Here is a 20,994-nt window from a genome sequence, read left to right as displayed (position 1 = left end):
AAGTATTGAGCTGGCGGGTTGTCCAGATGTCCACTGAGGCTGAGCCACATGTCACTCAAAATTTTTCTGGATACGGACTTCACAGTTCACAGATGACTTCAGCCTTCACCGTTCACAGATATAGTTAGGTTGCCACTTAGCATTGTAGACTAAAATTTAGGAATAGACCAAGCTGTGTGGCGTTTGAGAAGACTTGATAAGGATGCCTGTGTTTAAAGGTAAGAATGTATATGAACATTTATCGCCACTTCAGTGAAAAAATAATATTTTTCCCCCTGAATTCTAGCCTCTATACCTTAATTGATTTGAATGTCTCTTACGGTACGTTTAACCTTGCCAAAACATTTTTTTGTTATTTTTCACACTATTATGTCGCTAAATTGATGAATCAATTATTGAATTAGGGGCCTATACTATATTATTAAGGTTTTAAACTGCCTGGTTCTGCCTAATCTGAATTACTATCTCTGTTGCAGTAAATGTGAAATGGCAAAAAGAAACACACAAACAAGTCGAGTTGTCAACGGACGAGCCTCCAGAACTTTTCAAGGCCGGCCTCTTTTCTCTGACCAACGTTCCCCCAGACAGACAGAAAGTGATGGTCAAGGGAACTGTAATCAAAGACGATTGGACGCCTGCCCTTCCGAAACTGAAAAACGTAAGAGTGCACCATCATTTTATTACTTTTTTTTCCACAGCAAGTCAATTAAAGGGATTCAACTCAAAATTATCAACTTCAGATTGCCTTGAAATTATTATGGAGGAGAAAGAGAAAATGTATCTGTCATAAAAATAATCAGGGTTGTAACTCGACTCAAGTCGCAATTTTTTGTTTCTTAAAAATGGAAAATGATTCGACTTCAGTAAATTTGTGTATTGTGTATTGTTGTCTGTTAAGAGTGACAAAAATGAGTATGTTATGACAGCACGATAGGTTTGTTCAAAAATATATTTTTTTTTGTATCCCGGAGAGTCGCTGATTAAATGGTTAGGTTGCCTAAAAACGCCGCACACCAAATCTGGCTCAATTCCTACCAGTAGAAGCAGACGCAGAGCCAATCGTAATTTATTAATTCATTATATTTAAAAATTTAATACATTCAACTGCAATAACTGCGCTTCTGGTGGAATTGAGCAAAAATTGTTGAGCATCGTTCTTTGAGGCGACTTCATAATTTTATGAGGTTGACAGTAAAATTTGAAAATTTATTTCTAAATTTTTGATACGGTAATAAATTCAAAAATTTCAATTGGCTCTTCATCGGCTTTTACTGGTTAGAATCAAGCCAAGTTTGGCGTGCGGCGTTTTTTCAGGCAAACTAACGATTTAATCACGGAATCCCCGGAATCCTGAAAAAAAAAGTTGAACAACCCTAATGCGCGGCCTTCGATATCACCCAAGAGTTTGACAGAACTGAGTTCAACTTGGCTTGGACTCGATATCGAACAGTAAACTCTATGACTTGGACTGGGACTCGAGTCTTAACACTGCGACTCGGTCGTGAATTGAAAATGACTCGATTTGACCTCGGAGTCAATATTATGAATGTCCCATTGACTTGTGACTTGGTTACAACCCTAGAAATAATTGAAGAGTGGCAGTCTAAATTATATAGGAGGGAGGGGTATATACTGGTTATGTAGTTGTAAAGCAATCGTGAAGTTATCCGATGATCATTGCGTCTTTTGCGGCATTTAGGATTTAGGTTTGATTCAATATCGTGCGCAATGAAGATAATTATAACCTAATAGTGAACATGACATCTTAACCGAAAAATTTTCCACGTTTTAATCCTTGCTTGTATTTTAAGGGCGTCACTCTGCTTATGATGGGCACTGCTGAAGAACTGCCGCAAGCGCCCGTCGAGAAAACTGTGTTTTTGGAAGACATGTCAGAATCTCAACTTGTGTCTGCGGTAAGCTGTTTTATTTCTACCCAATTTGTAGGTAGAGATTCTTTCTTACCTTGTACATTACAAGTTCATCTCAGTCATATTAGTATGCGAGTCAACATAAGATCGCAATAACCAACTGGAAACTGACCCGGACTCGACTTGACTTTCGCTCAAATGCGTAAAATGACTCGACTCGAGTCACGACTTTTTAGGTGACTTGACTCGAGTCATTTTTTTCAAATGCGTAAAATGACTCGACTTGACTCAAGTCGATTTGTGTATTGACTTGACTTGTACTCGAGTTATTGCACATGACTCGAACCAAGTCATGTGACTCGAGACTAGGGCGGCCAAGACAGACATTTCATTGTAACATCGAAGAATAGTAAAGTCACCACACGATTGGTATTTTGTCTGTCGGTCCTGATACTTGGAAAATAGGGCCAGACGCTGTTAGGACTGAGAAAAATTACGATAATATGTATGCGAGCCATTCTCTGTCACACGAGCTTATTGAAAAAAGTGGGTTAAACCAGATTGAACTCAAAACTGAACGGTCAACACTTGGACTCAGACTCGAGTCACACCATTATGACTCGGACCCGACCCTCTACTCACTGACTTGGACTTGACTCGACGAATTCGAAATGACTCGAGTCAAAACTATAAAACTGAGATTGACTTGTGAATCGGAACCTTGTGACTCGGTTACAACCCTGCTAAAACCCACTGTTGTTAATTTTGTTTATTGCTAGGCCTTAGGAGTGGGGGAAGATTCCGACCCAATTGAAAAAACTTATCGTTTGATGACTTCAAATCTCAATATAATGAACAGCCCATGATACTATAGCTGAGCAATTTTGTTATTGATTGCATTTTCTTTTTTAATCCTTTATTTTTCTTCCGATTTTGTACAGATACTTGTTTCATATAGTTTGAATGACTGCAGTAAATACATCGATATATATATGTAATGTGTAGGCCTGTATTACATTCACATATGTTGTCATAAATATCAGTGTATTACAGTGTTGGGATGACTCGAGTCATGACTTGACTCGAGTCAGACTCGAGTCACCTTTTTCGTATGACTTGACTTGACTCGAGTCACTTTGCTAAAATGACTTGACTTGACTTGACTCGGCCTATCAGAAATGTGGATTGACTCGTGACTCGGAGCAAAATTCACGAGTCAATTTCAAGTCATCAAGTCATCGGCTTTGATTAAAATCACTGCATCTTGCATATGTTCGAATTGTTCGCCATACGCTGGTGTAACCCGTGAGAGCGACCAATCATTTAATGATCGTGCGTTTTACTGAGCCTCCATTGTTCTCTCACTAATGAATTGACCGCAAACTAATTGATCGAAGCTTACAGCTTAGGTTGTCGTAAACTCGTATAGTAAAGTAAATTCTGTTCTCTGTTTTTACCTTAACCAAACCTATTGTTTTATTGAAACTGAATTCGAATATAGTTTATATCGTCCTCAACCATTGGCGCTGACTCGAATTGTATCATATAGATTTGTAAATGCGTAATGTATTGCATCTTATAAGTTCGTATCTATTCTCTATCTTGGCTGGTAACTATAAACTGAAGTTTAGCAGTTCTACTTATATGTGATCGATACAACGCCTTCTTGCTTGTGAATTTCACTCTATATTCGTTCATCGGTTCAAAATCAATGACCACTCAATCTGTATTACAGACAGCTAGCAAAATGCCATGAAGTAGCGTACCTCATACTTTGAAAAGACAACTTGACTTGAATTGTGACGTGACTCGTGACTTGACTTGACTTGACTCGACTTGACTCGAGTCACCTCCAAAAATCGAGTGACTTGACTTGACTCGAGTCACCTTTGAAAATCGATTGACTTGACTTGACTCGAGTCAAAATGTGCAATGACTGGAAATGACTTGTGACTCGAAGGTAGTGACTTGATCCCAACACTGGTGTATTATACTTTGTACAACAGATATTTGTGACGTTTAGGCTATGACTGTATAATATGCAATTTTTTTGTTCTCAGCTTGATATCGTGCCGGGCTTGAAGAATCTCGGGAATACGTGCTATATGAATTCGACTGTGCAAGTTCTGAAGACTGTCCCTGAACTCAGGAACGCTTTGGAAAGGTGAGAATCGTCAATTTGCATAAATTTGCGTCGATTTGATAAGTGCTCAATAGGGTTGTTCAAAAATAAGTTTTTTTTTTCGGATTCCATGGATTCACTGATTAAATTGTTCGGTTGCCTGAAAAAACGCTGCTCACCAAGTTTGGCTCAATTCCAATCAGTATACGTCGACGTAGAGCCAATTGAAAATTTTGAATTTATTATGTGAAATAGAAATGGATGTTCTTTTTTTAAATTTTACTGTCAACCCCATAAAATTGTTTTCCTGTCTAGAAAAAACGATGCAAAACAAATTTTACGTAGTTCCAACTCGTAGAAGCACAGATATTTGTGTTTTTCATTCATAATTTTGGGATTTTCCTGCGTCTGCGTTATTTTTGCAAATCTAAAACTTTCAATTCAAACTGCAATAACTTTGCTTCTACAGGATGGAATTGCGTCAAATTTGTTTTGCATCGTTTTCGTGGACAGTAAATTCAAAAATTCCAATTGACTCTGCACGGCGTATAGGCCTACTGGTTGGAATTTAGTCAAATTTGGTGTGTAGTGTTTTTTTATGCATCCTAACAATTTAATAAGTTAGACCCCAGGATCCAGATAAACAAGTTATTTTTGAACAACCCTACTGCACAACTCCACAAAATATTGTTAATTATCTTACTTTTCTTTTTCTGTAATAATTTTCGATAGGTTTGTGCGGATGAAATTTTATTTGCGAAAAATATGCTGATGACAAAATTGTCTGAAGTCGAGTTGAGTCAGGATTGTAATCCAGTCACAAGGTTAAGAGTCACAAGTCAATCTCATTTTTTCAGTATTTACTCGAGTACAAGTTATGTCAATACGCAAATTTGGCTCGAGTTGAAAAAATGACTCGAGTCATCAAATAATCGTGACTCGAGCCGAGTCATTACAATATTGAGCAAGGCTGACTGCTTCGACCACCTCTGTCTAGATACCAAGCGAATAACATGAACACAAACGACGGCGATTTATCGGGAGCCATAACCTCGAGCTTGAAGGAGTTGTTTCTGCAAATGGACGAGAAGAGGCAGGCGGAAATCACGCCGTTTGTATTAGTTCAATTGCTACGTATGCACTACCCGCAGTTCAACGAGAAAAATAACGAGGGACATTTTGTACAGCAGGTATGCCGTTTTTAATTGTGAGTAATTGACTAGGCGTGTTAAAGTTATATTCAAATTCTCTTGTACCGGTATGCGAAATTGCTATTCATGTCATTGCTTCTAGATTTCCTTTATAATGCTACCATTAACCATGCGATGTAATATTGCAACAGGGTTGTAATGACTCGACTCGAGTCAATTTTTGCATTGACTAGACTTGTACTCGAGTCATTTTGCGTGACTCGAACCAAGTCATATGACTCGACACTAGGACGGCCTAGACAGACATTTCATTGTAATTTCGAAGAATAGTAAAATTACCACATTGGTAGTTCCTCTATCAGTCCTGATACTTGGAAAATAGGGCCAGAAACTGCTGAAACCGAAGAAAATTACCGTAATTTTCCATGTATAATGCGCAAAATTTTACCGATTTTTTGGCCTAAAATACCACCTAAAAATAGTACATTGAACGCTCTCTCATTCACGAAATTTTATGCTGGTGACGTCATATTTTGTGATACGATTGTTGATATACAGTGTTCTTTCCAATTCTCTGCTAGTTGCTGACGATTACCCCTGACGAGTGTCAGCCGAAAATATTCGGGTTCATTTCAATTAAAATAGGGAGGTGCGTATTATACATGAGTACAACAAGCCTTGAAAAAAATCTCCCTCTGTCAAAAACTTGAAATCACACCTTTCGCGCATCACCTCTAGCCATTGTGCCTGTAATTCGTATTATAGAATAAAACGCAGAGAAGCATGTTGCCAATTAACGAAAAGCGTGTTGCCAATTAACGAGAGTGTGATCTCGTGCTGAGTTAGTTGCCGTTTGAACACGAGCGAAATTAGGTCGCTGATTGCTACAAGCGTGCTTAACACACGCATACACAAGAGGCCATGTGCGCATTGCGCAAGATGTAATCGCTTGCGTAATCAGTCGCATCTCCAACAGGACGGGTACGCCCAATATAACCGTTGGCCTGAGCAATCGCATCTGTGATTGTAATGATGTCTTTTGTCGCTAGCCTGAACTATCGCGTCGCCGGCCTCTCGCAGGCTTTGGCGACTATCTACTCTTATTTAGAGACAATGCCGTTAATGGTATTATGATTAGCGATGGTTATGTGACGATTGTTCGACAGTGACATCGCAAAACTGAACAACATCGTGTAGTAAAAACACAACTCTTCATGTACTGCGAATGCAGGGTGCGTACTATACATGGGTACCGGCTTTTTCCCAGAATTTACACTCTATTTTAAGGGTGCGTATTATACATGGGGGCGCACTATATTCGGAAAATTACGGTACTTTATTTTGAATGCGAGCCATTCTATATCACTCGAGCAGAGTTGAAAAAGTGGGTTGACTTGGACTCTAGTCAAAACACTGACTCGGACTCAACCCTCTAATAGCTGACTTCGACTTGACTCGAGTCAAAGCTATAAAAGTGAGAAGAGTGACTTTTGACTTGGTTACAACCCTGCATTACTACGACTGGCCTGTGCATATTTTCGCTGTAAAGATAGAAAATATTTAGCTTTTCCAGATTTGATTAGAATTAGGATGATGGCTGTACATTTTTTTTTTCAAATTGGATTAGATTTAGAACTTCCGAATTTGCAAAACCTTGGAAATTGAATTTAATTCTGAATGGGGAAGAAATACAACAGAAACTCAGCTCATTTCGAAGTATGAGAATAAATGTCTGTACAAATGTGGGCCATTTCCGATTTAGGACGCCAACGAATGCTTTTTGGAATTCATGAGGATATTGCAAACAAATTTAAAAGCGATAGACTCTCCTGCCGGCAGACGAAGGAAAGATTTGGTGGAACAACTTTTCGGTGTTGATTTTGAAGTCACGTAAGTGGTATATATTTGAAATTGATCATCGACAGCTTGCTCCATAGGCAGGTAGTAAAGCCTTCAGACCTGATGCTCATAATCTTCAAATTGCTTGCGATCTCTTTGAATCGCGGATTCGTCGTTGGCTAGTTTCCGAGTGATTTTTCGGTATTAGTTTGAAGTGGGATTTGTCTTGCGTACAAACTTTATGGTGAAATTAGCGGCCATCTGCAGTTCTGCACTTCCAGTTAAATTTCATATTCTTGATTTGGGTTGAGGATTGCGTCTCGTTGAATTCATTAATTGGCTGATTGCTTGAAATTGATCAAATTGAAAATTGAATATTTTACACACTTTTTTGATTACTGTATTGATAGTTGTGTTTGTATATGCCTTACGTAATGTATGATATTTTTTCTGTAGACGCTAATGTTACGCCATTAATATGTCAATGCAAATTAGAGTTGTTCGAAAATAACTTTTTTCTTCAAATTTTATCGGCTATACGATGAAACTTGCGATATCGTGATGTTACGGGTATAAAACATTTTTTCCAAGTTTCCCGCATGCGATTTTTTTTGACATGTCAGAATAAGTAAAAATTTTGTCAAACTTGTAGCGTTAATGCCAAGAATTGTCAAAATTATCTTGCAACCTGCATTTCGTTTGTATCGTAGATGTTTGCACTGTCGGTGAACTTATCAGTTGACATTTTACGGCTTGCAGCCTGCTTTACAGGCTTACTGTTGTAGAAGGCCCATTGTGAATCGTAAACGGTCAAATTAAACAAATAGGTTGACATGGTGTGGTGTTATTCTCAACGTACCGCAATAACCCAACTGAAGCGAGACTGCGTGGGCATTGGTTCTTGTATCAAGAAGCGCATGATGAAAAATTGTGATGTGAACAACATTGTCAGAATGGAGCAACACGGTTTGTCACCAGCAGTGTACGCACAACTTCAGTGTTGTCAGCCAACAGCTGCTGCTGTTGAACGTTCTTTGTCCATTCTCGGCAAGCTACTTAGTAAGGACAGACACTTTTTACCCGAGAATGTAGGAAAGTATGTTTCGTTGTAGTACAACAAATTTTAATTATTTCTACCATAATGCGTGATGTAACTACTGGAATTCTTCATAGGTCCAGATTTCGTTAAAATGAAGTTTTTTAATGTATAAATTTGTCAGTTTTCAATTCAACAACGTTTTTTCATGTCAAACTACTTCGTAAGGACAGACAGTTCCAACCAGAAATGAAGGTAATTGGTATAATTCTAGCATTATGCGCGAAATCACCTAATTTGCATACCCGAGGTCAAAGTTTTGTCAAAATTAAGTTTTTTTAAAGTCAAAAAGGTCAAAATCTTCTGTTTTTTAGGTAAAAAAAGTTGTTCTAATGATAATATTCTGGTATCTCGTTATATAACTCCAAGAATATTAGTTGAGTTAACTATTTCATGAGGTTGCCAGTAAAGTTTGACGAAACATGTAACTTTATCCTCCAGTATGAAATGCAAGGACGAGCAGGCCCTGGAAGAGCCGGCGTCCACATTCGCGGAAACCTCGCTGCAAATCAACTGCTTCATCACGGCCGAAACCAAATACATGATGACGGGGATCAACTCCAAGTTCAGCGAAACCATATCGAAAAGGTCACCCACTTTGGACCGCGACGCGGAATACCAACGAACGGTGAGCGAAACGTTGATTTCGGGCGGGAGTTTGTCGTTAAGCGCTTTTACGCATGCAGAGCAAAGTGAAACGGTTGCCCGCGTATCTGTGCGTGCAGATGGTTCGGTTTTTCTACAAGGAGAAAGAGAAGGTCAACGCGAAGATCTTGAAGGTGAGCGGTAGCGTTGTTCAAAAATAACTTTTTTCACGGATTCCGGGGATGCACTGATCAAATTGTTAGGTTTCTCAAAAAAAAACGTAGCCTACATCAAATTTGACTTGATTCCAACTGGTAGATGTGAACGAACAGGAGTTTGAAAAATTGGAATTTATTGTAAAAAATTTTTAAAATTTTTTCACAAATTTGACTGTCAACCCCATGAAATTGTTGAGCTGCCTACAAAAACGATGCAAAACAAATTTGACGCAATTCCAACCTGTAGAACCAAAGTTATTTGGGTTTTTCATTCATAATTCTGAGATCACCCGCCGTCCTGGCTATTTTCGCGAATCCAAAATTTTCGACTGCAAAAATGAGTTAGCGCGTCATCTTTTCAGTCAACTTGACAAGTTCATGGTGTTGCGACTTAAATTTAAAATTATAATAAAAAAAATTTAATAAATATTCACAATCATGTCACATCTACCAGTTGGATCGCGCCAAATTTGGTGTGCAGCGTTTTTTTAGGCAACCTCACAATTTAATCAGGGAAACCTCGGAATCTGGAAAAATGGTATTCTCCAAGTCACAAGTCTATCTCACTTTTGTAGTTTTGACTCGAGTCAAGTCGAGTCATTTTCAATTCACCACCGAGTCAAGTCCGAGTCCAAGTCATTGTGTTGACTGCTCAGTTTCCAGTTAAAGTCTTCTTAACCCCACTTTTTATAACTCTGTTTGGTGATATCGAGTGGTTCGCAATTATAATAATATAGTGATTTTCCTCACTTTATAGCAGTTTCTGGTCGCATTTTCAAGTATCATTACGAACAGACGAAATCCCAATGTGTGGTTACTATACAACCGCTCTTCGAAATGACAATGAAATGTTGGCCTTGGCCGTCTGAGTCTCGAGTCATTACAACCCTGACAAACATACCCGCATTTCGACGTTCTCCAAGCAATGTCTCTTCATGTTTACAGCTTGAAATTCAGTCAAACTAAATAAATCATGTTGTCATACCCATTAAGGTGCAATTGACAAAATAATATTAATTGCACTTATCATGGAATAGGATATAGTGCTATTACTGGTATAATTTGGAAAAAAAACTGTGTAGTTATAATTCTGATATACTTTGGAAAAGGTGATATTCTTTTTGCCCGACCTTATTCGTGACTGCAACCAGCTTCATTGTGTCAACAATCTGTAAATCTCTGCATTTTCAGAACGTCGTCTTCCCGATGCGCTTCGACATGTACGAACTTTGCACGAGCGAGTTACAGCAAAAGCTGAAGCCGATGCGAGAGAAATTCATGGCGGAAGAGGAGAGAAAGAACGAAGAGAAGGCGGCCATGAAGATGAAAGACGCCCCTCCTAAGGCCAGTCAGAAAACGACAATCGAAGATGTCGAATGCGAGCCTTTTGAATTTCCTGACGGTAGGTCTGGTTGCTTTTGACTCGTTGGTTAGGTTCTGGGTCAGGGGGGTTCCCAACCTGCGGGCCATGAACGAATTTGAATAAATATATCATCTTAATTTTAACTACTCTAACAAAAGCAACAAGTTCAAATTTAATCAAAGTACTAGTACAGTAATTAGCTAATCTTAATATTGAGCTTACTTTTTTCCTTCCACTCCCATACCACCAATTGAGACATTGTCATTTCAAAAACAAAATCAACCATCGCATTACCTTAGTAAGTATTAACTAGGGCGATTTTTTCTACCTTAGAAACGGGAAACAATTGACGCTAAAAGAATAAATTTTGGCAAAATTTTGCCTTCATGTATTTAAGTTAGGCGTTTTCTCGCATGTTAGAATTGTATTACTTGCTTCATTTCTGGTTGGAACTGTCTGTCCTTGCTAAGTAACTTGCCCTGAAAAAACTTTTTTGACTTCAAAAATGACAAATTTTTACATGAAAAAACTTAAATCTGGAGCTATGAAGAATTCCAGTGGTTACGGTACGCATTATGCAAAAATAATTAAGATTTGTTGTCTACTCTATAACGCCTGTCACAGTTCACGGATTGACTGCACAAGACCCAAAACGGTTTGCCATACGTATTTGACAATTTCAGCATTTCGTAAAGCAGAACCAAAGCATGAGATGCACTGTACCTCTACAGTTGCCGCAAAATCAGTTGTGACATTGCGGTACGTTGAGCATATCACCACGTACACCTATTTGTTCTCTTTGGCCGTTTAATTTGCAAACATTTCGAAGTCTCGCTGTTTGTATCAGCAGGCTATTGGTGTAAAAATATGCCACATGTCAAATTTCCTGTTACGTTTTTAGATCCCGGCTCCTCAAACAGCGGCTATTATGAACTTCAGGGGGTAATTACGCATCAAGGCCGTTCTAGCTCGTCGGGACATTATGTCGGATGGGTCAGAAAATCAGGGGGTAAGTTTTTGTGATATCGTCATCGATCCACATCATTGTCACAAAGTGCAGTGAAATAGACGCCAGTACAGTCAAAAAATGCCAAAAAATCTTTGATATGAACTATCACTTGAAGAATTTTTTTTTTCATCTCATGTAAGATACATCTTCGAACTCCATACCAGAGCTCGACAACTAGAAGATTTTCAGATTTTGCAAAGGAAATTACAATTACTGAATTCACCTAAAACTTGGACATTGAATTGAATTAGAAAAAACTGCGACAAAAATTAAGTTCATCCTGCGTCAAACCGAATTTTACTCTCATAAGCATGGCAATGGCAAAAGTCTGTACACCGAGCTTGGAACGTTATGAGCTGTACAGGTCTCCTGTAGCGTTTTCACGATAACATTTTGCCAGCTGTTTAAAACACAGGTATTATGGTCATTGATTTTGAAACGACGAACGAGTATAGAGTTCTTGAATATACACTAGGGCGGTTCAAAAATAACCTTTTTTCCTTAATCTTGCGGGTTACTTGATTAAATCGTTAGGTTGCCTTAAAAAATGACGCACACCAAATTTGAATTCATTCCAACCAATATTCGCGGATTTCGTAGAGTTTGAAAACTTTGAATTTGCCTAAAAATGCAAAAAAATTTTTTTTTTCCAATTTTCCTTCCAACCTTATGAAATTGTTGCACTGTCTTCAAAAACGATGCAAAACAAATTTGACTCAATTCCAAGCTGCAGAAGCCGAGTTATTCAAGTTTTTTGATGATAATTCTGGGATGATCCACCAATCAAGGATAATCCCAGAATTATCAAAGAAAAACTGGAATAACTCCACTTCTACGGCTTCGAATTGAGTCAAATTTGTTTTGCATCGCTTTTGAAGAGAGCGCAACAATTTCATGGGGTTGGCAGAAAAATTTGAAAAAATTTATTTTTTGCATTTTCAGGCAAATTCAAAATTTTCAAACTCTACGAAATCCGCGAATATTGGTTGGAATGAATTTAATTTGGTGTGCGTCATTTTTTAAGGCAACCTAACGATTTAATCAAGTAACCCGCAAGATTCCGGAAAAAAGGTTATTTTTGAACCGCCCTAATATACACGCTAGAAGGCATTTGTATCGCTCACACCTACGAAGAACTGTTAGCTACGTAAGTAGTTGCATAGCATCGGTTTATACTTACCGGCAAAAATAAAGAATAGGAATAGAGGAACGAATTGATAAGATGCAATGCATTCTTACATATTCATGCGATACATTCAAGCCTGCGCCAATGTTTGCGAGTATATAACTATATTCGAATTCAATTATAATAAAACAAGATGTTTGGTTAAGATTAGAACAGAGATAGATATTTGCAATTAAATTGCTTTACCACTAGTCTGATACAACGAAACCTGTAAGCTTCAATCACCTCGTTTGTGGTGAATTTATTTGCGAGAGAACAATGTAGGCTCAGTAAAACGCACGATCATTGAACGATTGGTTGCTCTCACGGGTTACACCAGTGTTTCGCGAACAATTCGAACATATGCAAGATACAGTGATTTTTATCGACGTCGTTTACTTGATGACTTGAAATTGACTCGTAAATCTTGCTCCGAGTCATGAGGTAATCCACATTTCTGATACACCGAGTCAAGTCATACGAAAAACACTGGCACAATGACTCGAGTACAAGTAGAGTCTATACACAAATTGACTCGAGTCACCAAAAAATCATGAGTAGAGTCTTTACAACCCCTGGAGCATAGCAACATTTCACATATTAGATTACAGACACTTCGCTCTAATTAGCCTACCGATACTGCTTCATACTGTCACGGTGTCATAACGAGTGCCTGATTGGAAGCGGGTACTCGATTTTTTCACCGCCTCAGTCGCGTTTGTTGAATGCATCCTTGCGTCTCGACAGACGAATGGCTGAAATGCGACGACGACACCGTGTCGCCTCAGACGACGGAAGAAATCTTGAAACTTTCCGGCGGCGGCGATTGGCACGTCGCTTATTTACTTTTGTACGGACCCCAGAGGCTGCCAAAGCGTGGCGACTCGGACACCGGTAAAGTTCAAGCTTGCGAGACAGTGCCAATGGAAACGGACGGAGCCAAATAAGAACCGTAGACCCGTGACTAGTTAGTTTTAACGTTAATTTCCGGAAGCATTTCTGTCTGTTATGGTGTTAAGTCGCCCGCTGCTACTTTTTCGATCGAAAAGTCTGTCGCCTGAGATGAGGGCGTTATGTGGTATTCGTTGATGGAAGCGTTTTCTACGATGTGTCTCTGCTCTTGTGTTGAATGTAAATACAGGATGTTCGAGAATATGGGTTCTTTATGGTGTTATTCTGATACTGTTTTTATTAGATTTGTGTTCATTTTGTAAGGTGACGTCTTATGGTACAGCATTATCCTTATTTGCGTAGTATTCATATCGGAATCAATCCAAATATTTTCAGCTGACACTCGTCAGGGGTAATCGTCAGCGACTAGTTGAGAATTGGGAAGAACAATGAACACAAAACGTGACCTCGCGATCATTGTATCGCAGTCTTGTAGTGTTTTGAAATGAATAAATTTTTAACTGAATCGGCAGTACATGAACTCGATGTAGACACAGACTTGGTTGGGGCATTTTGATAAAATAGTCTTACCATATTTTGGAAAACTAAAAAGAGGAGACTTTTCAGAAATTTGAGACTTGCAAAACCGGAGATTTCTCAAAAACCGGTGCATTTTTCCCACTTTGTGATCGGTTGACTAAAAAAAAAGGTCATCTTTCCGCCCAGAGCTAAAACTAAAATACGGTAACCGTTTTTCACTCCGAAATACCCGCCGGAGCGTCAGTTCTGTGCTAATTTACGGCATATCACTCGCAATTTGCTCTAAATCTGACCTAAATTTTCAAAAAAGATGACAAAAGGGCGTCCTCCGACGACACTTTCAAAAAAGTCAAAATAGAGGACAAATCCTCTTAAGAGGACGTATGGTAACCCTATGATAAAAGTCTACTCCAAGTTACCCAAACGAAATCTGTGGTCTCGATTAATTTTCCACATGAACAGGATTATCCAACAAATGTCTACCAATGGCAGAATTCTTGCTGTTACAAACTTACCGCTGATGATAAAAATCAATGGGCAAGTTTTTGCAACTTTTTTACAGCTTCCGGCAGCTTCCTAAATACTCGGAAATATGTAGAATGCTGTTTTAGGCTGTTTGAAGAAATCTTATAGTACAACTTTTTCGATTTTGGTGAAATACACGGCCAAATTCGACTGAAATATCGTGAATCAGCACTGAAGTAACGCTCTTACGGGTATTTCGGGAGCTGAGCTGGAAAGTTGACCATTTTTTTAAGTCAATCAATAGAGAATGCGGATGGAAAACTATTTCGGGAGTGCAACTGGTAGGTGACCTTTTTTTGGAGTCAACCGAGCAAAAGGTACCTTTTAGTGCAACTTTCCACGGATTTACATGCAGCCAGCAACAACTTGCCCTAACATCAAATGCCGAAGTTTGTAATTGTGTAGTTTGGAGAATACAGTAACCGCAAAGCCTTCACGGTACATGCTCATTTTTTCGGCCTTCAGATGGATTGCGCCTCGAATGTACTGCGATACATTATCGGTTTCAAATTTTTCAAGCTGCTCATTGTCTGCACTAAAATCACTGCAACAAATGTCTCTTATTTCTGCTCAGCTTCACCGGGAAAAGGATTCACTGTGTACTAAATGCGTGGTATTCATCAAGAAAGAACTATGACCATACCGCACGCCTTTACTTCCTCCATTAGAGAAAACGAATATATTCCATACAACGAAATATAACACCATGTCATGCATACCATACAAGTATCCGAACACCAGCTTATTTCGGATCAAAATAAAATTGCACACGCGCACAAACATACCACAGTGACTAAACCGTTTCAAGTGCGCAATTCGCAATTGAAAAATTGTGTCCAAATACACCATCTGTGCATTAGTACAATTATCAGTGATCCCATTAAAGAATGCATGACATCACAGTACAAGATCAATATGAAGACATTCTGGGATAGCAAATTATAGACAGGATAAGCATTACGCTCTGTGGAACACACAAAGCCAATTCGGATAGTTCAGTACAGCGTACAGCAAGTTAAACAAGTGACCGTTTGTGTTGCATCACCAAATATATGCTTACAGGGGTGGCTCATGAAGAACAGGGCCTTTAGGTTGCCCTATGACTGCAAGCTATGACCTGCAGCATTTGCACAGATTTCGTGCAATTAGTGGATAACTGATATCAACAATTTCAAGGCAGTGTTAGCAGTTTGTGAAACTCTGAGAAATAACTCTAGTGTACAGGACTATCGAGGTCTGACTGATTTCAGTGGGTAGCCTATATATAGGATTAGCTCGCAATAGACAATTGCATAAACAAGATTGATAGTTGCCGTAAATACTTGGGCGATAATACATTTCGGTTGAAAAAAAGCATGAGACGACCAATACTGCTAATTGCAACCACGAAAGGCATAGCCCATTTGGCCGACACGGTGTTTGATCCGTGGGATGAAATCTTAGGCTACATACACAAGGACATTGCAGTGATTAGTGCTACAAATGCTATTGTCCTCAAACATGAAAAACTTGTGTAGAATTATCGTATAGGCTACACAAGGGCTACTTGATAAAATTTTTAGGCTACCTGAACCAATTTTGGCTCAATTCCAACGGGCTACTTGATAAAATTTTTAGGCTACCTGAACCAATTTTGGCTCAATTCCAACCAGTGGAAGCGATGTCATTGAAGTAGAATATTTTGGATTTATTTAATAAAGATAAAAATAAATGTTTTTTCAAATTCCACGATAGCAACCTCAAGAAATTCTTAGGATGCCTGAAAAATGAAGCACAACGAATTTGCCTCAATTCCAAGCAGTAAAAACGAAGTTATTTATCTTCAAAATTGAAGATTTCAAATCATAGTATTTACGGTGGGCAGATCTATAATAAGCTACATAATTCAAGAATTCGACATCGTGAATACTATTTTTTCCAATTCATCTAAAAGTTTGTGCTCCAGTAAACCCTGCTTCTGCGGATTGGAATCGTGCCAAAATTGGCGTGCATCACTTTTTTTTAAGCAACATAACAATTTTATCAAGTAGCCATTAACATTTGTAAAAAACAACAACTTATTTTTGAACAGCCCTAATACTGCCTACATATACCAGATCACCAAGGGATGTTATATGGACTACAAAATCTATAAACTAGGAACAACCATGTTCTTGTTCTAGTGAACATAATTTTAAAGCTACTTGGTGAGATGTATCAGTGTGTGACGACAAGAGGTTGTCAGTAATAAAGTGTTTTCAAGTAGTTTCCGCTTACTTGCACCAATTACTCAAATCACAATATTTAAGTTAATTCCACATCTACTTGAGCAGCTTTGTAGGCAAAATTGCTCTCTCACTTTTCAAAGTCAGTAAGTAATTTTGCCCACAAAACGTGGTAAGTATAGTTTTAGCATAGGTTTGAATCACTTTTAAAGGTGAAAACGTCATAAAAAAAACGCTTGAATAGTATTGTCATTAATCATTTTGCGTTACTTTGGAATTCTAGTTAAGTAGCAATGGTGATTACTTAACTGGTAACGACAGAAATATAATGGAGGCAGCCAAATCAGTAAATAAAACTTACGATACAGGCTGCACTGAAAAGATTCATGTGCATTTCCAGTACAGTGCTATGAACTTTGTCAAAGAGGCAGTCTAGCAATACTATCGATCACAAATAGGCCTAACTCTTAATGGGTTATTTAGCACACGTAAAACCTCTTTCACAGATGATACAACCCCAGAATGAAACGTGAAAAGCAATATCAAAGCATAAATTCGGGTGTAATATTGACTCGTTGCCAAAAAGTAGAATACAGTTTATCACATTTAGGATAGTTCAAGAAGATAATTGCATTGAAACAGAGCTAAAGTAATCCACGCTAAAAGTGTAATATCCGAGTGAAATTGGTAAAATCTAAAACAGCTTAGGATGCGTGCATCGGTTGGAACAAATTTTTGGCTGCATCTCTCATGTGATAACAGTGTCGCATAGAGCCATCGTTTTAAGGTCTATATAAATGGAATGTTACAAAACGAATCAGCAATTTGAACCGTCGCGACGTCAATGTTCTTTCAGACGATGCTCAGTGGCGTGAATTCTCATTTGCAGCCTGTTCTCAAAATCGTAACCCTCATATCCGTCTTTGGCATGTTTGAATAACTCTAAACCTTGTGCTTTGGTGTCGGGATTTTCCATAAGGACTGTCGCCATCTCGTAGCATGCATAGGGCGCGATGTGGCCGTCTTCGTAGTCTTTTTCAGAGACGGTGGTCGCGGTACGGAAATGATTTAACGACACTTCTGTCTTTCCGAGGCTTTTGTAAATACCGCCTAATATCAAATTCTTCAATCCTTGGATGTTAACGCTAGACGCTTTGCTACATTCCTCCACCATATTGTCGAGAGACTCAATCGTACAATTCGGAAACGCACTCCAAAGGTACAGCAGCTCCAGAATAAATATCAGAAGATATTCGTACGTCATTGGAGTTTTTACCATCATGCTCGCTTTTCGGACGATGTATATTTCCAATTGGTTAGTCTTTCTCTTCATTGTCTTTGGCACTTCCGCGAATAATTCCAGGCACTCGATTTTATTTCCGGCAAGCCCGCAAGTTAACGCGGTTAGGTATGTGTAGTAACAGGTCGACCATTTCGACTCGCGTCTTAACATGGAGAAGTATGTAAGCGCTTTATTCCAATTTAATTCCATCAAGCAACACCATCCTATCTCATAAGCGCACATCAGTTGGATTTCTCTCTGCTCTTCGCTGGCATTGTACGAATTTTCGAACGATATCAAGGCGCCTGCGATGTTACGTTTACATCTCTGTATCCTACCTTTGAAAAACAACACTAAGCTAGATTGAGCGTAGAATTGTTCATGTTCGGCCATTATCGCTTCGGCCGCGGGGATTCCACAGTCTGGTTTGTCTCCATCGATAGCGAAAAAAGGACGTACGACAGTGTGATACCATAGTAACGCAAGCATAGCCAACGGAGCTTTCATATCTTTACTATTACTGGCGCTGGTTAAAGCAGTCAAACCTATTTGGCGATCTCCATGAAATCCAATCATATTTACAACTCTCAAAAGCTTTTGAGGGATAAGTGACACACAAAGGTTGAATAAACCATACCCGAAGCACACAGAGCCACGAAGTCGCTCTAGAATATCGTACGGTATACTTAAGGCTTGTTCTCTCAATTTCAAGTTGACGTTGTTCCTGGAACTTTTGTCTGCGTGTTTCTCTTCGTAAGCAATTTTATGCAGTGACTCGATATGATCGTACGTCTTTTCGTAGATTTTCCACGCTTTCCGTAAAGTCCAACCACCTTTTATGTACCCCGTAATTTCTTGCTGTATGAACGATATCATCGCTAGGTACAAATGACAGTCTGCAATGATTATCTTATTCTGCAATATTATCCAAGGCGGTACTTGCGGTTTGTGTGAAGATTTTTTAGTGATTTTCAATTTTATTGAAGATAAAGTGTCATCCGTTGGAGTGCATAGTTTCTGTGTCGCCTTCAACTCGTTGACGGCAAGATTCAGTTTTTCATCCTCAAAGGACATCATGCCGTTTAAAAACGTGGAAAAGCTCGATCCAGCGCTCATTAGCGGACTGCTGGATTTATATTTCTTGAAGAGGTCTCCCGATTCTTTAAAACCATTGTTGAGCATTAGTTTGATTCCTTCCAACGCCATGATGTGGTCGTCAAAGTTATCCGGGAGGGTAACCATTGCTGTGGCCATTTTTAACGAGGGCCAATAAAGCTTATGATGCTCCAGGGAATCAGTTACATGCTATGTGCTATGAAAAATTATTGATAGGAATAACTATATGGTACACGACTGACTCAATCAAGCAATTCAAAGATAGAGTCATAAGCTGAACATCATATGCATGCTGTTGTATACGGTAAATTCAATACTCTACACACATTGGGAAGCATTCTTCGACTGCCTATATACATTAAATCGTTTATCTGTCCAACATAGTCAACTGCTGATATACATTTTATCATAAATCGTTTATCTGTCGAACATAGTTAGCTGCAGATATACAATTATTTCTTATCATACCGCAAATATTATACATTCTCTTTGAATTAGAGTACTGCAAAGCAAGACTAATATAGCCTACTGTTTGATAGGCTAGAAACAAAAGCAAACTGCCTCCAGCTCCATCGACTCATCGAACGTTTACAAACTATAAGTCAAAGCTTTTATTTCTTTTGTTGAATAAATGGGAGGTAAAAAATATGAAATTACTGACCCGTGAAATGCAAACAAAACAAACCTCTTTTGCACCATCACCTTTACGAAGCTATTCCTGAAACGGTTGCCAGTAAACTCGCCCCAAAGTAAATTCGGCCCGTCGAATTCGGCCCTCGGTCACTTTGGCCGTCGGTGAATTCGGCCAGGGCCAGAGTAACAACAACAGTTACAATACCATTATCTAACCTGAACCCTAACCCTAATCCTAACCTAACCCCAATCCTAACCTAACCCTAATCCTAACCTAACCCTAATCCTAACCTAACCCTAATCCTAACCTAACCCTAATCCTAACCCTAATCCTAACCCCAACGCTAATCCTAACCCTAAACCTAACCCCTAACCTCCAAATCACTTGATAATATTATAATTATGTAATATAATACACATTATTAGTTCGTAATACAATTTCACACAATGTTCTCCGAGAGCCGAATATACCGATTGAATTCGGCTGTCGGTAAATTCGGCCCCGTAAACATCGGCATATATATATACTTATATATATTTATACGCATACCCTGTTCTCCAAATCACTTGATAATAATATAATTATGAAATTAATTCACATTAATAGTTGGTAATACATTTTCATAAAAAATTCTCCGAGGGCAGAATTGACCGAGTAACCAGTGAATTGACCGGTGAGTTCGGCCGTCGGTAAATTCGGTCCCCGTGAATATCCGCGCTATCTCCCGTGATTACGCGATCTACGCATACCCTGACATCCAAATCACTTAATAATAGTCTAATTATGTAATTAATTCATGTTAACGGTTGGTAATACATTATAATACAATATTCTCGGTGGGCCGAATTTACTGATGTAATGGCCGAATTTGCCTGGGCCGAATTTACTTTGGGGCGAGTTTACTGGCAACCCCTGAAACTACTGATATTGTCACGAATATGGCGGCAGAGTTCACCTGTAAAGAGTTGCCGACGTATATTATGATACAAATATTGGGCTATTCATACAACTATTAATCCACACGATTAACGAGTGATAATGGATTTTTGCGCATTCACTAATCGCTTATCTGCCTTTTGTCGTTGCTGCAGCCAGTAGGTGGCTTCGGTGTGTTGCGATTGCGATCATTGTGCTAAATTCATCGTACGATTTGCCTGGAGCAGGTGACCTCAAAGAGCGCCTGTTGTTGTTTTTGGTTCTTTGCTCAGCGAGATCTTATATTTCGAGCGCAGTGCAATTATATTTTTATACCTTGCTTCGATTAGGATTGCCATGATTTAAAGTGCGTTATCCTGGACAAATTTACTTGATTGCCATTGCCTGTGTATAGTATACAAAGCTGGCCAGCCCTGGCCTCCGAAATTTTTGCCTTTATTTCTTATA

The 20,994-nt window shown here is 38.9% G+C and overlaps 2 protein-coding genes across 2 annotated transcripts; one reads left to right on the top strand and one right to left on the bottom strand.

The window, feature by feature from the left end:
- The first annotated feature begins 63 nt into the window (after positions 1 to 63).
- On the top strand, positions 64 to 13,572 carry LOC145448743 (ubiquitin carboxyl-terminal hydrolase 14-like). The gene is made up of 11 exons (XM_080327204.1): positions 64 to 218; positions 477 to 658; positions 1,812 to 1,916; positions 3,932 to 4,035; positions 4,991 to 5,183; positions 6,907 to 7,034; positions 8,521 to 8,707; positions 8,766 to 8,858; positions 10,074 to 10,284; positions 11,147 to 11,254; positions 13,167 to 13,572. Exons 1-11 carry the CDS (start codon positions 203 to 205, stop codon positions 13,364 to 13,366), a joined length of 1,527 nt encoding a protein of 508 aa, XP_080183330.1. The 5' UTR covers positions 64 to 202; the 3' UTR covers positions 13,367 to 13,572.
- A 1,437-nt stretch (positions 13,573 to 15,009) lies between these two features.
- Positions 15,010 to 19,578, bottom strand: LOC145448742 (tetratricopeptide repeat protein 39C-like). Its single transcript, XM_080327203.1, has 2 exons — positions 15,998 to 19,578; positions 15,010 to 15,942 (listed from the first exon to the last, which is right to left on the bottom strand). Exon 1 carries the CDS (start codon positions 19,113 to 19,115, stop codon positions 17,421 to 17,423), a length of 1,695 nt encoding a protein of 564 aa, XP_080183329.1. The 5' UTR covers positions 19,116 to 19,578; the 3' UTR covers positions 15,010 to 15,942; positions 15,998 to 17,420.
- Between the last annotated feature and the right edge of the window lie 1,416 nt (positions 19,579 to 20,994).

This window comes from Botryllus schlosseri, chromosome 10, assembly GCF_051294905.1.
Source record: "Botryllus schlosseri isolate E-star chromosome 10, Bs_hap1, whole genome shotgun sequence".
In the NCBI taxonomy this organism is placed as follows: Eukaryota; Metazoa; Chordata; class Ascidiacea; order Stolidobranchia; family Styelidae; genus Botryllus; species Botryllus schlosseri.
Note: the sequence above shows the minus strand (reverse complement) of the source record. Positions and strands in the feature narration are given on the sequence as shown.